Here is an 18,194-nt window from a genome sequence, read left to right as displayed (position 1 = left end):
CAACTCACAAATTCAAGAGATGGCCAATCACTAATAGGCATATTACTTTAAGGATAAATGGTGCTTGCTCATTAATAATTAATTAAGAGGTTCCCACGCCTAATTAACGGCTATAGAAAGGGGGAGAAGTGTCATGGTCGCTCCCTATGGATAGCGGTAAAGCACTTGGCCAAATAGTCACAACCGCAAGAACCTCTGAGACATTTTGAAGGACAGTTGGAGGACGTTTAGGAGGGTTCGGAGACACGTGTTGGCTCTTTCTCCTATGGTCCGTGCGCCTTGGACCGTCCAGGAGGTGGACACCAAATGACCAGAATATTAGGTGTTTTAGGTAGACCCAAGTGATGCTCCTGGGTCAGGAATCTGATAAGGATTCTTGCTTCCATGTCGCCGCTTGATCGATTGTGAGAAGAAATGTCAGATCCCTGCAGGACCTCTTCTATCAAAGAGGCTAAAATGAGTGTTTTGGGGTTTTTAAAGCCAACGGTCTGCCTTCCCACTCTCTAGATCCGGAATGATGACGATAACGTCCCGGCTAAACTTTAGGTTTATAATCTTATAAACAATGATTTCCTCCATCTGTTGGCATTGGCGTTCTGTCTCTTACTCTCCTGTCTTATCTTCCTTGGGATCTGTTCACGGGGTGAGGCCCTGTAACATGACTCCTCTATACACTGTATCCTATGTGTTTCTCGCATTGTCTCTGTTACACGGGCGGCTCATAAAGACTGAAAAGCTGCTGACGCCCCCACCAGACAAGGACAAAGGGCGACGCTCGCCAAGAAAATGAAAAATAGGTTTTCAAAAACATTTGTATTTAGTTCTCACTCTGTTATCTGATCTACTAGACAAACACCCCACTCCTTATCATAATCAACAGAATGGCTCAGTCTTAATCACCCAGTCAGAGACTTTCACTAATGAATGAAGAAACAGACTTCATTAGCATCGCCATAAAGCATCAGCTCAGTGTGGTGTTTGTGCCGGGAAAGTCACCAAAAATATCACATGACTGACAGCAACGACGGCTCCAGGTCTGCAGATAAAGGGGTTTATTGGGGCAAAATGAGAGATTATGGGGGATTATAACTGAATACAGCGCTGGGGGTTATATTACTGTATACAGCGCTGGGGGTTATATTACTGTATACAGCGCTGGGGGTTATATTACTGAATACAGCGCTGGGGGGGTTATATTACCGTATACAGCGCTGGGGGGTTATATTACTGTATACAGCGCTGGGGGTTATATTACTGTATACAGTGCTGGGGGTTATATTACTGTATACAGCGCTGGGGGTTATATTACTGTATACAGCGCTGGGGGTTATATTACTGTATACAGCGCTGGGGGTTATTACTGTATACAGCGCTGGGGGATTATATTACTGTATACAGCACGGGGGGTTATATTACTGTATACAGCACTGGGGGGTTATATTACTGTATACAGTGCTGGGGTTATATTACTGTATACAGCGCTGGGGGGGTTATATTACTGTATACAGCGCTGGGGGTTATTACTGTATACAGCGCTGGGGTTATATTACTGTATACAGCGCTGGGGGGTTATATTACTGTATACAGTGCTGGGGGGTTATATTACTGTATACAGCGCTGGGGGATTATATTACTGTATACAGCGCTGGGGGTTATATTACTGTATACAGCGCTGGGGGTTATATTACTGTATACAGCGCTGGGGGTTATATTACTGTATGCAGCGCTGGGGGTTATATTACTGTATCCAGCGCTGGGGGTTATATTACTGTATACAGTGCTGGGGTTATATTACTGTATACAGCACTGTGGGGTTATATTACTGTATACAGCGCTGGGGGTTATATTACTGTATACAGCGCTGGGGGTTATATTACTGTATACAGCGCTGGGGTTTATGCTCAAGGGGATTTTTTTTTATTTTTAATGGGACTTTACTTTCAATGCTAAAAATTGTCTCTTGTGGGAGGGTAGAGGTGGATTTTCTGCTTTCCCTTGAAGTATTCGGTCAGGTTGAAGTATGGGGGCCGAGCAGATGGTGGAAGGGCCTACGCTCATCATAATCAACAGAAGCGATACTGAGAATAGGTTCCCTCGGCCCCTGAAGATCTAGCTTCATATTTACACGGCCCTTACCGCTGAGTTAATAATTAAATTCTGAAATTGTTCAAATAACTCAAAAGGTGTTATCCCCCCCCCCCCGAGAAACCGGTTTCTTTTTCTGGCGTGACGAGAAAGTCTTGATTTTTATCACCGTGAATTTATCGATAATTCAGAAGGATTGGTTCTTGCTTAAAGTAAAATTGCCATTTGCTCTAAGGCAGTGGCAGTCCTGTAACCCCTTAATGCACCGTACATAGTAATGTGCCCCACCACTGACGTATACACGTATAAAGGGGGTTATTGTATATAGGGGCCAGGGAGGGCTTGTACCCTTTGGTCTGGAGGGCAGGCCATTAATATACCCGTCTAGGAACTTTCCAGCCATGATAAATTACAGGAGGCAGGAAGGGACAGTGTGAGATTGGGGGTGGGGCTAGTCACATTTGGAGGCGGGGCTAGTCACATTTAGAGGCGGGGCTAGCCCCTAGTAGATTTAAAGGGGGCAGTAAGTGGGCAGAACCTGGGCGGGAACTGGGTGTGGTCAAATACACTTGGCTTGTTTAGTGTCATACAGGGCAGGGCTGGCAAGGTGGGCTAAGACAGGAATTGCCCCCTGGGCTCATCTGCCCCGTGAAAACCAGGACTGTTGGGAGGTATGAGTCTACATATAAAAAAAATACACATTCACTTCGAGACTCCCCTCTCCTTAGTCTGCCATTTCATCTGAAGAAGAGACCCTTGAGGTCACCAAAGCTTAAGCATTTGAAAATCTTTTTGCGTCGGCCCAACTAAAGACTCCACGTTACATATTGCAATCGGCTTCCTGTAAATATATGATTTATTTTAATGACATGGCCTAATGGGATTATTTTAAAGCCAGCATTTTGTATGTAAATCTTTATTGAGCACTTACAGCTATGTACAGTGCTTTACAGAAGTGCAGTCGTACAATAATAATGAATATATAAGGAAATGAGATCTCTGACCCACAGAGCTAACAGTTTACACGATTAAAGGCCCAAAGAATAAACGAAATAAAAAATAAAGCGTGGGGCAAACAGGCAGAAACAGCACCAGGAAGTAGAGTCCAAGAGGCTCCGCCCATCGCAGTGACGTAATTTCACCTGGCAACAGCCACAGGACGGAGTCTCCCTGACTGGAAAAAGGGATAGAGTCGGAGAGCGGCATCGTGTTGTGATTGGCCGGCGGCTGTCATGTGACCTGTCCAGTCTCCGAGGTGGCGTTCTAGCCGTCGTGGATGCTGGTTGGCGGCAGTAGAGGAGACCGGTGTGCGAGGAGAGTGACGGGACACGGGTACTGGAGGGGAGCCTACCGGATTGGATGGGCTGAGTTTGCTGGGGAGTAACGGAGTGAGAGGCCAGAGAAAGAATCCCCAAATCCGGGGGCCGGAGACAGCCGGGCAGCATGGGTAAGTTTCCCGTTACAGGGGCCGGCGGTGTGGGGGAGTAAAGGACTACCGGGTGTTGGGCCTCGGCCTCGGGTGCGGGTGCAGCTCTGACCCTGAGGCAGGGATTGAATGTAATGGGGGCACATCCTGTCCCGGGGCAGTAACTCCTGCCACCCCTTTGAGTAACTCCTGCCCCACCCTCCCAAAAAACTTTGAGGCCAGGATCCCCTCTGTGGTTGGGGAGCTGGGTGACTGGGCCCTCTTATCAGCTGAGTAACCCCCAAAATGTGTGCGCGCGCCTCTTTGTCAGGTTTTTTTTTTGGGGGGGGGGGCTCGTGTTTGTGCCATGGGGGTACCTGGCTGTAGGCTGTTCTGTAGGACCCCGTCCAAGTATTTGTGTGTGTGTGTGTGTGTGTGGGGGGGGGGTGTTAGCTTGTGGGACCCCAATATTCTTTCGCCCTGTTGTATATTTAAGAGGGTCTTCAGCTTCTACAGGTTGTGACCCCTCTTAAGGTCTGTCTCAGGTGGTGGCATTTGAGGCTCAGTAAAGGTTTTACTGATTGCCGGGTGGGTATAATGTCCTGTTTCACATTAATAATAAATTGGGGCGTTGCATCTCGGTAATCAAGCGTCTAATAAGAGGCTCGGTGTTTGTAGAATTCTAACGGCATTATTTAATGTCTGGTCGCCCCATTTTTCCTGCTACCGTCTTGTTAACGTAAAGCTTCTGTTCCTTACATCTGGTAACCATTTTATTTCGTCGGCTGCTTGTTGCATGTTATATAGCTGGCCTAGGAAGAAGTTTTACTTTACTGGGGAGGAGGTAGATAAGTGGAGCAGCCTCCCATCAGAAGTGGTAGAGGCTAATACAGCGGAGGAATGTAAACATACATGGTATAGGGATATGGCCGGGCGACTAGATGGGCTGAGAGTCCGTCTGATCTTTGACCTTGAACAAGATAGACAACTAGAAACGACCATTTTTTAAATGATGTGCTGTTTATTTGTCGGTTAAATCCTGGACACATCGATGAGCGGCTCGAAGCAGTTTGGAAACTCTTACAGCTTAATAATTCTGATAATAATACAATTATAAAAATGATTATAATAATGATAATGATGAGTCAGACTGAAAACCGAGTGCCTGGAAATGCTGTCTGCGGGTTAATATGGTAATCGCCCACCGACAGACAGGAAGCGGCCCGTCGAGCATTGGAGTTGCTTCAAAGCTGGCAGATCGGACCCCGTTCTCCCCGTCTAGTCGCCCATTTCTTCCGCTGTAAATACTCACCCCTTAATCAGTCGTCGGTCTTGTCTTAGATTCAGGAGCCGTATGCCTATCCCGTGCGTGTTTACATTCCCTCGCTGTATTACCCTCTACCACTTCCGCCAGGAGGCTGTTCCGCTTATCTACCACCCTTTCTGTTAGCAGAGATCCCATGGTTTGGTGTTTTGGCGCTGGAGCTGGGTGTATTTCCCAAGGAGGCTGCCTTAAAAAGATTTTTATTTAGCAGTAAAACAGGACTGCGATGCCGTGTCTTCATTGTGATCGGGCGTGTGCGTGTGTGTGTATATATGAGTGTGTGTGCGCGTGTTGTTTGTTATTGGTGTTGACAAAATAATTGCGCTGCCGGAAGAGCTGTCTGTGTTTGTAAGGTTACGCTGTGAAGGCTGCGCTGCATCCGTCGTCTTTGGATCGCGTAGCAAAGTAAATGTGGGTAGAACTCTTGCCAGTTATCTTGGATTTAACTATGCATTATACAGGGTCCCCTCGTCACCTTGGTTTGAGGCATCTGCATATTAGCCATTTGTATTTAGTTCTCGCTCTGTTATCTGATCCCCAATCTACTAAACACCCCGTTTCCTTACTGCCTGTGGGAAACAATAGAATGGCTCGGTATTAACCGCCCAGCCAGACTCTCTCTGACTAATGAGTCTAAGAAGGAGCGGACTTCATTACCATCACCATAAAGCAATCAGCTCAGTGTGGAGTCTGATTAAAAATCTATGCACTTGGCTTACTATAAACAATGGGTTAGGGCATTTCTTTGTTTTGTTGATAGAGTGGTGGGTGCTTGGAATAGCCTACCAGATGAGGAAGACCAGTTATTATGCTGTTCGGGTATGTAATGTAGACTAGCTGCTTGTAATTAACGGCGTTTCTGCTGACTCTGTGTCTGTAATAAAGTTTCTGTTACGTAGAAACAGCTGATGGACACTGAAACGTTTCCATGGAGACGCCGGCCCCCTGGAATACACTCGGCGTCCCTTCTAGATTGTAAGCTCCTTGCCTATTGTATGCACGCATTATTGTGACGTTATGCCCTTTTGACTCGTCGTACAGCGCTGCGGAATATGCTGGCGCTATACGAATCCGTTAAGGACCTGAATGTCTGTCTCGGGGCATCGCAGGAGCCGCGTGGAGCCGTTTAGGATGCCGGCAGAATGTGGAGGGTTTGGGCTTTCAGTGATTTCTTATTAGCCTGAGAATGCGGGCTTCAAACTGTCCGACCATGAAAGGGGAGGAAAGCTGCAGCTGTAGAGCTGCAGCTTCTCGCTTATGTAAGCCTTTTAGCCCCCCATTACTTTTAATCAGCTGCTGCTTTAGTGTTGCTGTCGGACATTACCCTGTATCTTTAAGGGCTTTTCCCCCCCTCAATAGTCCTGGTACTATTAATGCAGCTACACCCTGCGGCCCGCATCGGCCCCCGTACCCCAATTAAGTCGCCAAATCTCCTAACGTATACAGGCTGGGCGTCCAATCAGAGAGCAGTCATGTGTGCGCTGGTGAACATCGTGTTCTAAACACTAGAGACATGGATGTGTAAGTGGGTCATTCGTGTATCTTTACATCTGCCAGATGTTAAGTCGCTTACCGCAGCGCATGCACTCCTGGCTTAACCCTTTGGGTGCCATGCGGTCAGGGCATATCCGGGGGAAACGTTTGCCGTTTTGGCAGAGCTCAGTGACAAAAGTAGTTTTACACATTTACCCAGAGAAACCAGTATTCTGTTACCATGGTAACAAAGGTTTCGCTAATGTCTATAGGCTCTAATTAAATTCTACGGGTAATGTGAGAGAGGGTTGTAGATAAGTGTATCAGCCTCCCAGCGGAAGTGGTAGAAACTCTAATACAGTGTGGGAATGTAAACATGCACGGGACAGGGACATGGCTCGTGGACGTAAGACTGGACCAAAGGCTGATTAAGGTCGGATCTGCCGGCAGGGCCTAGGTTTATGTATAACATGTTAAGCAACGGACTGTATATAGATATAGCGCTATATAGATTTATATTGAGCCAATTGAGAAGGATTGCATAGGGTGCGTGAAAAATTAATATAGCTGTATTAGCCCACCTGAAGAAGAGACCTCTGAGATCTTACGCTGCTTTACAATAGTATGGACTTTGACTAAACATGTAGTCGGCAGATACTAGAATGAGAATTTGATGGCAGATACGACCCGTTCGGCCCTTCTAGTCTCCTTGCGGGTTTGATCTACAGTACACATTGTGCTGGGCCAGCTCAGCCCCTGCCTGGGTTATGAGAGCAGAATTAAAACTGCAGTTCCCCTGCGCACTCCGTTTAATGAATAAGCCCCAACCCGGCAAAGGCTCCGATCTCGCCTACCCCTGCAGCTTCCCTTTAGGTCTCCATTTCTGACTCGAATTTTGATATATATTTTTAGCGCGTTTTCCTGTGATTTTGGTCGCCGCCTGCTCCGCTCACGGCTTGCTGGAGATTCCTGGTTAAAATGTTTGTCGTTGGCCACATGGAGAGGGAGAAAAGTCCGTTGAAACCCCGTTTGCAGGCGATGTGTGCGCATCGGCACTGATCGGGAGGCAGGTAACGGTCAGCAGGGGGCAGGCTAGTGTCGGAGCTTATTTCATTTATATCGATTATTATTCATCACGGCGTAATCTCTGAGCCTTGGCACCGATCACAAAACAAAGTCCCGAAACAATATACATATAATATATATAATCACTCCAAACTCTTATGTGCCAAACATCAATCAAATCAACCAAAATAAATATTAAAAGAGAAACAAAAAAACACGCAATCAGTAATTCTCTGCATCTTGCTTTCCCACATTACCTTTTCCCTTAGACACAAAGTTAACAAAAAATATATAGAATATAAAAAACTTTTTTTTTTTAAATTTTTTTTTTTTTTAAATTCAGTTTTTCACAACTTTAATACAATCACCTGAAACAAAGATCACATTGGAAGCTGAAGAGAAACTCCGCAGATCATTTCCACAGAACCGCCTTACAGCTTCCAGATAGAAACATTCCGTCCCAAAACAACCGCCCAACCCCCCCCCCCAAAAAAACAGCAAAAACACCTTTTTAACAAAAAGCACCCATTTGATCCGTGGTTGCTATTCGCTTACTGATCTCCAAGTGTAGGGATGCCTCTTGGCGACATCAGAGATGACTCTACTTTTCCTCAATCGATTAGGACGCCTCTGTGATGTCATTAGAAGGCATTACCTCATACTGCATCCAGATGCCTTTGGCCGTTCATTGGGCGTCTCGTGGAGAAATAAAGATAATAGAACTTTTTGTTTTTTAATAAATAAAAGCCCCTCAACAACGCTTACTGCCCAAAATATGAACTGCACGTCCCTGGCTCTTCGGGGGTTAATCCGTGAATTGTCAGTTGAGTTATGGTTTAACTCCTTCACTTTGATTATCGTGAAGATCCAACTCTCCCCCCCCCCCCCCCCCCCGTATAATGTATAATTTAAGGCTTTGGAGAAATCTTGCTGATTTAACTATACATTATACAGTGAGGTCAAGGAACATAAACTACAACGCTCCCCTTAGTGAATAAGCTTGCTTCTTAGAACCTTCTCCTCTGATATGAATCTCAGACTTTGACAGGGGCGAGGTGAGTGTTATTTATACAGGTTCCTCCTCTTTTAAGGCTACAGACCACACACTTGTTTGATCAGGGCCAAGGGTGTGATAGATAAGCCGGGGAAGTTTTATAGCTCGGAGTACAAAAGATCAATTTAAGTTGTTTGCGGGCAAACGTTTACCGTATTATAAGGAGCGTTTCTCGTGGAGCGTGTGCGTATTTACACGGAAAGCATGTGAAAGAATGAAAATCTGCTAAACGCAAAAAAGAAAAAAAACATGTTGTGGCCCTGAGCTCTGGAATGTGAATAATGTAAAGTATGTAGCATTGTTTCCCCTTCCTCAAGTGGTGGTGGGGGGGGGGTGACCCTCATCCCCTCCTTAATCACAAGGATATTTTGGGACTCTATTAATCCATTTCCTCATTTCTTCATTTATTTTTTTGCACTTTTTAAAATTTTTATTTATTTGTTGCACTTTTTTTCATAAAAGTTGAAAAAAAAATATATTTTACTAATAAAATAAACACTTGATAAATCGGATCCCTTCTAGCCGTTCTGAAGCAGCCAATGAGTAGCAGTTAAGAGCTCCCATTGAAATCAGTGGGGGTCCTGGCTGCTCGTTCACCTGGTGGTCTGTCGGGACCCCCGCGGTAATTATATCGCTTGCCCGGTCATGTGTTGGACGACAAGCTGCTGGGTGAGGAAAGGGGGGCAAATACAGTGTGTGAAGGGGTAAATTAAAAGGGACCTCCCAGCTGTTGTATGTATTAAAGCCCATGCGCTGGCAGGAGGCGTCCCCTTAATGGCTATTATTTTGAATCATGCCAATCCTCTATAGGTAATTCCTGGTACATGTACGGGGCGAGGTGCCGGACCAATCAGACACAAGCATGAGGTGTGCTCTAATTGGTCCTCGTGTCCCTTGTATCGCCTCGTGACGGCATTTAGTCAGATTTTTCCTTTCCGTGCTCTCTTCTGCTGGGTGTCCTTGGACTGTAAGGAGGTTTGGTAAGGCAGCTGCTGCCTGGCTACATGCTTATAAGTAATTATTATTTTTAATGGATTTCCTTTTAAGCGGCTGAGCTGTGTCCGCACCCAGAAACCGGTTGCCGGCCCGTTTAATGGATAAGTGATACTGGAGCGGGGTTGGAGAACCGGTTCGGAGAGCAGGAGAAAGAGGCCAGACCACAACATCATCAAATCATCTGAGAACCAACTTTTTTAAATGTATTTTGCCAGCGGAAGCTTCCGGCTCCAGCTTGCTCTCAATACATGCAGACTTAAGAAAGTTAATAAAAACAAAGCGTTTAACACACGGAAGTTATTTGTTGAAAGCGCTGTTATTGTTAATTGTAATCCCAACAATTCATTCCAGAAAGCAACGCGGTGCTCGTGCTTAACTAATGAGAAATGTTAAGACGAGAGGTCATCATCTGACTAGAGGGTCAGAGGCTTGGATGTCATTTAAGAAAGTTTTAGTTTACTGAGGAGGTGGTAGATAAGTGGAACAGCCTCCCAGCAGAAGCAAACGGATCTGTTTTGTCCCGTCAGTAGGTCGGATTGACCAAAAAGTATAGAAGGACTGAAATATCCGTGAGCGGGTCGATAAGTGTCGGCAGCGCGTCTATAATGTGAGCTCGATCCATAGATCCACCGAAAGCACGTAATTCATGGGGTTTAGGCTTCAGACCATCTGCGTTTCCACCCAAATAACCAAACCGCCTCTCTGTGCGCCTGTTTAACCGGTGACAGTGGGGGTGTGCGCGTGCGTGTGCGGTGCCCTCTTTCCCTAATTTATCGCTACGTTTTAGCCAGTCCTAGTTCTGTCTGACCCTTTAAATGTAGGGACTGTAAGGAGAGCTGCGGGAATTTTGGTGCTATAGAAATAAAATAATAATAAATGCATATAAACATCCCCTATATCGCCCCCATCGCCTCCAATGGCACGTTGTGGTCGCTGATCCAAGTTTAAGTTTTAAAAAGGTTAATTGATTACATTACAGCCAGAAATTGTCTTATTTTCCAAGAAAACAGCTGAGTGACCCCAAACATTGGTGTATTTAGCTAGCAAAGCGGGCTACATATCGCCTACATACTCCGAAGCGCTGTTTTCAGTGGCCGCATAAAGTCCTGGCAACAAACGATGCATCGCAAAACCTAAAAAGGGAACAGCGACCTCTGATTCGCTAAGAGATCAGAGGGAAAAACTCTGACCCCCCCCACAACTCCCATCACCTTCATCCTCAAGGATGAGAAGGGTTGTGGCAAGTTAGGGCTTGCGTGTGTGGGCTGCCACACGGTCTGCATGTGTAGCCTACATATATGTAAACACATCAGTTGGATACATTAACGGGGGTGGGTGGGGGGTTTTTATCGCTCTATATTATGTGCCGCCCCACATACCCTAAAACCAGGTATCCACGTATAGCCTGTTTAGTCCTGAAATAAACGTTATTCAAGCATAAGCTGCTTCTAATGTAACAATAGCAAAAAATATAAAAACTGGCCCGGCCTTCCCCTGGCACTCAAAAGGTTAATTGGCGATTATGACCCGGCTTGCGTGCGATCACTGATTGGTCTCTGTGTTCTTGCAGTGGAATACGTCGTGGAGTATGACTATGATGCGGTACACGATGACGAATTAACCATACACGTCGGTGACATCATCCGCAATGTGAAGAAGCTGGAGGAGGAGGGCTGGCTGGAGGGCGAGCTTCACGGGAGACGGGGCGCCTTTCCTGATAACTTTGTTAAGGTAAGGAGCACCCCTTAAATATCTGGCTGCCCCGAGCCGGAATACAGAGCGATCGGCCCCGTTCTCCCATCTACTTGCCGGTTTCTCCTGGTCTAGAGACCCAAACCTTAATCAGTTGTTGGTCTCATCTTAGATTCAGGAGCCATAAGTCTATCCCATGCATGTTTAAATCCCCTCACTGTATTACCCTCTACCACTTCTGCTGGGAGGCTGCTGCACCTATCTACCACCCCCTAAGGAAAGTCAAAACATTTCTCCAAGAACACAAGTTTTATATCCTGCTGTGATTACAAATCGATTTAGAACAGGGGGGAAAGCACTAAGTAAGTTCAGGACCAAAGAAAACTTCACTTGAGCTATTTTAAAAAAAACAAAACAAAAAAAAAACTGAAATATGCTGATATTTTGGAGTTTGGGTTTATTTTTTTTTTTTAAACAACTTTTCTATATTTTTATAAAATCACACTTTTTGTTTTGCTTTCTGAAATAGTGATTTTTTTTTTTTTTCAGTGGAAGTTTTTATTTTGGCCGCAGCTTGTTTTCAGTCCCTGATCGTTTTACGAGGCGTATAAACGCCGGTTGATATTGGTTGTTATTGATTAGTTCAGGCGGCCTTTACAAGGTTTGGGGGAGGATAATAAAGAAAACTCCGAGGCAGGAAACTAATTAAATAATACTGGCCCCGACCCCCCCCCCCCCCATTAAATTATATCTGACTTCTTTGTTACCTTATTGCTTCCCTTTGAGGCAGTCTCTGTAATGGGGGAAGGGATTAGAGATAACATGAGATAGTGACATATTATATATATATAATTTGTTTTGCTACACATAGTCCCCTGCTTTGAAATTAACCCAATCACATCCATCATTCACTCAGGATTTTCAGGGGTTCGTCGTGCATCTATGACAGCATAAAATGATTTTAAAGGTACGCCCCAGGGTTGGCATGTAATAGATGTTTGGTCATGCTGTTTGGAGGTGTACGCTATCCCTTTAAGAAAGTTCAGCTGAGGTTGTTTGTACGGAGCAAAGCAATAAATATAAATGCACCTACACATTATACCTGTACTAGAAATAAATATAAATTAAAATATATAAAAAATAATTTATAAAAATAAATTAATATTTAAAAATGCACATACACATTATACCTGTACTAGAAATTAAAATACCGTGTATATATATATATATATATATATATATATATATACACATTTATAAAATGTCCCCCTCCCCCAAAAAACAAAAAAAAATGATTTATATAAGCACTTAAGAACATGTTGCTGTATTTTGACGTTTTTTTTTCTTGTGTGTGTATATATAATATATTGCTGTATACATTGGCGGCTATTCTGAAGTTGTTTTTTGTGTGTGTGTGTGTATATATATATATATATATATAGATATATATGTGTGTGTGTATGGAAAGGGGTGATCGCATATGGTGCAAATATGGCAAACGTGAAGCAGAAGCCCCTGGCAGTCATGGAGATAACAAACATCTACTTTTGCCATTGCGCAATCTCTTAAAGTTTGCGTAACGCCTAAGCAGCGCCCTGGATGTATTATTTGTCTGCGGGTTTCGGTGGGATCTGGCAGTGAAAGGGTTTGGAACTTTGCAGGACAAGACAAACAAACAAAAAAAAAAAGCATTGGGACCCAGGAGCCGGGCCGTGCATGCGCGTTCTGGCAGTGCCGGTAAACAGCTGCCTGCCAGTTACCGAGAGTCATGTTCCTACATGATTGCTGTCTCTCTTTTTCCTCCCCTCCTCTTATCCACTCCCACAGTAGGAAATCTTAGCAGGGTGTGTGCAGGCAGAGATGTCTCTGGAGTGGGTGAGTGCGCCTTTTACTTGCTGATCTCCGGTTTGAGGGTAAAAATAAGTTTTTATGTGATTTTTCTGAAGTGGTCACCAGAGCCGGTCGCAGAACCGGTTCCCCCGCTCCTGTCACGGGGAGGTGCGCCCGCGCCGAGGAGGCTCGTTCACTCGCTGACGTTTCATTATCCGGCCCGTGGGTTCTGTGCCTGCGCCCGTCTCTCTTTTCTTTTATACTCAATAACAACATATGTTGAGTTGCGCATTCCTACAGTTAAAGGGGCACGTGGAGGGTTAATGCGTCCATGCGCTGTTTGACTTCTTATCAAAATCAGGCATTTGCATGGTGTGTCTGGGTTATTTATTGAATTATATGGCGGCGGCGTATTCCGTAGCGCTGTACGGAGGGGGCCGCCAGCAGATGTTTTAAAGGGGAGTCTCACTTTACGATATGGTTCGTGGGATGATGCTGAGGATCCTTTTATACGTGGGGGGGGTCTTTATTTTAAGGACCACTGGGGGGGTCTTTAGTTTTAAGGTAAAGTAGAGACTCAGAGCTCTTACCTGACACAGAGGTTGCAGCCCTGCTGCTGCAGCTGCCCTCCCTCCTCCAGGATCTGAGGATTCTTGCCAGTGATTGGCTGCTTGAAAGTATGTACTTTTAATTGGTCGTGTTTCTGTTGTGTTGATTGCTATCTGGCCATTTAAAAACCAGCTCAATAACCCTTCGCGTGCTGTATGTAGTGGGGGTTGGGAATCGGGTGGAGGATATAGGGGCAGCGCCAGCAGCATGTCGGTTAAAACCTGGCATCATTAAACATGCGAAGGCGCCCCTCTTGTGATATTATCGAGTTTGTCGCGGTGGGTCCCGGCGGGCCAGAATTCAAACTCTTCTTATCTAGTCCCTGAGGCTGAACGCTTTACTTATTGGAATTTGTGGGTGAGACTTGAGTCCTCCTGCTCTCATGATCCTGCTCTCAGTAGAGGTGGCCTGGAGCGGAGTCAGGAGACGGACGTCTCATTCCGGCATCGAAAGAACGCCTGCGCCGAGCTACGTTCAGTAAAATGCGTCGGCGTCCAAGGAAGCTGTAAGTTACATTTACAGAGAAAAACGAGAGAGAATACGTTATTATTTAATATACATCCTTCGGTATTAGGGCTGCCGGAGACATTAAACTGTCCTCAGACCCCGGATACTGTGTATTGTGCGTGGCCGGCGCTTCGGTGAGTATTGTGTTTCTTTTCCCGTTTCGTACCGTTGGCTCTTTATTGTATTCTATTAAGTCTCTTGTTTAAAGTGCGAATGAATTAACCCCTGCTGCTGATTGGCATGCATACACGTCACATGATCAGAGTAATTAAGCCGATCCCGGTTAGTCCTTCGCAGCGATTGTCCGCGTTCGCTGCCTCTCCAATCCTGCGCTGGAGAGACGGAGAAAGTGCTACGCAGGGGAACGGCTGCTGTTTGGGCAGCATAGTTATGGGGAGGAAAAAGGTTGGTCATTTGGCACTTAAGTCTTAACGTGGTTCTAGTTAATTGTCTGGAGCGGACATATGCCAACCCTGGCACTCCAGCCGTTACATGCTTCTTAATGCGTGCGAGCTCCTTTTAAATTCACATGCTGCTCCCCTTGTAAATGTATGGGGGGGCTGCAGAATCTCCCCATATGCATTTGCCCCTTTGACTGCACTCGCAGTCATATATATATATATATATGTGTGTATATATATATATATATATATATATATATATATATATATATATATATGTGTGTGTGTATATATATATATATATATATATATATATATATATATATATATATATATATATATATATATATATATATATATATATATTGTATTAAATGTATAGAGCACTGTATAAGGAATGCAGAGAATAGCGTCTGTTCTTTAGGGAATGGTGGGTCTGATATGGGGGTCTGATGTGCCGATACGCTCTGCTCGCCTCCTGGATTGCGTGTTGTTGGGCCGGGCGTTTTGGAAACCCGTGATTAAGGAACGTGAAGGGCGTGCGGCCGGAGCGGCTGAATGCTTTAATTAAGCTGCCTAATGATACCGTAACGAACGTTCTTATGACTTCATCACTTAATAATATACACAGCATATAATCACAGGCAGTAAAATCCCGCGATACCCGACTGATCCCAAACAATACTGCCGGGGATCCCGCTCTCTGCCGCCCGCCAGCCTTTCCGTGTGACGAATGAAATGGCTAATGGTTTTTCTGAAACGTGCCGGTTCCCCCTTCCGAGGAAGACGATGTTGTATGGAAGATGGAATGATGATGTCATAGGGACCAAATGAAGTCAAGGGAAGATTCCAGAGAGCAGAAATACCTGCCGCCGCCGACACGCGTTTCTTGGTGTAATCTATTAGGAAGGGAGATGTTCCGGATTTCAGGGATCTGCTCACCTGCTTTTCCTCTGCGTTCCTCGCGGGCGGGGGTGGGGAATCACTTTAGCAGCTTTTTTTTTTTTTTGTATTGCTTTATATAGCACCGACGCATGCCGAAGAGCTGTACAATGTGCTATTCTGTAACCGTTTAAAGGAAGCTTTTTTGGTTTATTGTAGAGATCAGAGTGAATATTCTCAGGCTTTATTTTTTACGTCTCGATTTTTGTGGTTATATTAAGTAACGCAGGTGCTGCCGGAGCGGTGGCGTTGCTGTAAAGTCGCGCTCTGTGGCTCTGTTTCCTCTCGCGACCTCCTTGCTGCCGCTTCAGCCCCCATCAGGAGTCTCAACGGCTTCTTCTTCTGAGCTGGAAAAAAAATCAGCCGACCGCTGAATAATCGTCTCCTCCATCGTAAGTTTGTGCGGGATCGTCATGTGACCGGAGAGCCGGCTGACGGGGTTCTCGGGATAGATTTTCTGGAACGCGCTGGAAATGTTGGTTGTTTCGGATACACGCGGAGGATCACCTTTTACTGCCGTCTTGGATCCGTGTATAAAGTGGACATAGAGGCAAAAGGTGATTGTTGTTAGCCTTATTTGCATGCGCCTACCCAGAATCCCTTGTGGTTGTGGCGGCACCATGAGATTTCTGAGGGAAAAACAAGCCCTCTGGCTCGTCTGGTGTCGGAGACATAAGTTTGCAGGCATGGCAGGTGAAGGCGCTCTGGATTCCGGTGACCTCCGGAGAGGGCCGAGCGGTAAATATTAGTGGTCCTCCGGTCTCTACACGGTTACTTTAGGGTCATGACGGAAGAAAGAGAGCTTGTCGTTTTTATGATTGGCTGAAACACTGAATGTATCTGTGGCCTGGATGACATCATTATCTTTTTCCCCTTAAACCCGAGAATTCCCGTGCTTTTCCCAGCCCCCCCCCCCCCGTTTTGTTTTCTCTGTAACGATATGAACGTTTTTCGGTGTTGAAGGCCTGTTTTGAGGCCGAATTCCGTGGATGGAACCTCCTCCGATACGTACTTTCTTGTTTCAGTCCTTTCCCAATCTTCACTCCTCCTCTCCTTGCGGCCGCTAGAACCCGTTTAGTCCGACAAGCCCCGTGCTGATCCCTCGGGTTCCGTATATTTATCTATTCCACGAGAACACATCTAGCGTTCAGCAGCACACATGCGCGGAATAATTACTGTGTGCATGCGCAGAGTATCCCGTCAGTGTAATTGTATTGTATCTTTTTATCCTAGGAAGTGAAGAAGGATCCCGAAGTAACGGAAGACCAAATACCCGCCAAACGGGAGAAATCTGGGAATGTAGCCAGTCTGGTCCAGCGCATCAGCGTGTACGGCATTCCGGGACTGGGACCCCCACCCCCGACCAAGTCTCTCAAGAAAAGTACGTGAACGCCATCATGCCGTAAAATGCTGCCGGCGGCTGCCGCCAGTATAGTGCAGCGGTCAATATCAGTTAGTGCTAATATAATGTATAATAAAATAATATCGACACTAAACAGGGCTGCTGGGAAACGGCCCGTGAGCCACGATTACCTAAGTATCATAGTCTAGTGAATGAGATGTTCGCACTACTATGCTGCATTTGTAAGGTTTGGCTACTTTAGTTGTAGGTAAGCGGAACAGCCTCCCGGTAGAAGTGAGTAAACGTGCATGTTATAGACATACGACTCTGAGACGAGACCGGCGACTGATTAAGGTCTTTACAGCAGGAACAACAAATGTCAAAAACCAGCAGTGAGCGGCCGGGAAATCCAAGCTAAGCCTAATCTATCCGCTAAGTGCGTGATGATTTAAGAACCGTTCCGGATAAGCAAATAACCCCGCAGGCCCTTACCCATCACTGCCGGTGCCTCTGGGAGCAGAGAAACTGGCCCCTGGGACAGACTCTTATAATATAAAGCCGGTGCCTCTGGGAGCAGAGGAAACCGGCCCCCGGGACGGACACCTATAACATAAAGCTGTTGAGTCCAGACCATCCCCTCACCATATTACATGCTACCACCTCTGCTGGGAGGTGGTAGCATGTGATACAGTGTTCAGGTGTCTTGTGTAGGTGAAGCCGTGTATTCCACGCCTCTACGCCTGCAATCTACATGCCGAGCGTCACATAATCGCATTTATTTCGTTCACAGAGTCGAAAAAGAGACGATGTAAAGCGCTCTTCGAGTACATTCCCCAGAACGAAGACGAGCTGGAGCTCAAGGTGGGAGAAGTGCTGGACGTCATCGAAGAGGTACGTGGGGGAAATTAACCAAAACCTTCCAAACCGACATTACCGCGGTAACCCTAGTAGCTTTCCGGAGAAGGCTACTTATGGCTTTAACTACCGTATTGTCCTGAATATAGGCCCCCTGGTGACATTTTTAAGGGAATTAAATTTTTTGAAGAAAGGCACCCTCTAACTAACGGTGCCTCGTCTATTAAGGAGAGAATCTTAAAATGACTCTAAATATGGGGCTGCGATACTTTATAACCTTTTTAAGGAGGAACACTTTTTGTCAGCTCACGTTGCAAGGGGACCGCATTACCGAAGGACCGCGCTACTGGAAGAGCTCCATTCCCGGCACCGTCGGCCAACCCCTGTCATAGGCCACACGCCTGATTTTAATATTTAAATAAGCGCAGAAAAGTCGGGCCTATATTCAGGACAATATGGTAAATGTCTTACCCCACCAGGGCCGCTCCCTGGTTTTGCTTTTCTTATAACCTAAACGTATACATCGCACCCTTATGGAAGAGGTCCACGGCCTTGTGCAAGACGTCTTAATGTATACATATGGCGTGTAAGAATGCATATCTCTTTAATTCCAA

The 18,194-nt window shown here is 45.7% G+C and overlaps 1 protein-coding gene across 1 annotated transcript in view; it reads left to right on the top strand.

The window, feature by feature from the left end:
* CD2AP (CD2 associated protein) overlaps positions 1-18,194 on the top strand; it is a 42,644-nt gene that overhangs the window by 8,930 nt on the left and 15,520 nt on the right. Inside the window, exons 4-6 of the mRNA XM_089499202.1 lie at positions 10,973-11,133; positions 16,617-16,764; positions 17,516-17,616. Of these exons, the coding sequence (XP_089355328.1) occupies positions 10,973-11,133; positions 16,617-16,764; positions 17,516-17,616 (410 nt within the window). The remainder of the gene's footprint in view (positions 1-10,972; positions 11,134-16,616; positions 16,765-17,515; positions 17,617-18,194) is intronic.

This window comes from Sceloporus occidentalis, unplaced genomic scaffold (genome assembly GCF_023333645.1).
Source record: "Sceloporus occidentalis isolate IW3139 unplaced genomic scaffold, rSceOcc1.0.p SCAF_131, whole genome shotgun sequence".
Taxonomy (NCBI): domain Eukaryota; kingdom Metazoa; phylum Chordata; class Lepidosauria; order Squamata; family Phrynosomatidae; genus Sceloporus; species Sceloporus occidentalis.
Note: the sequence above shows the minus strand (reverse complement) of the source record. Positions and strands in the feature narration are given on the sequence as shown.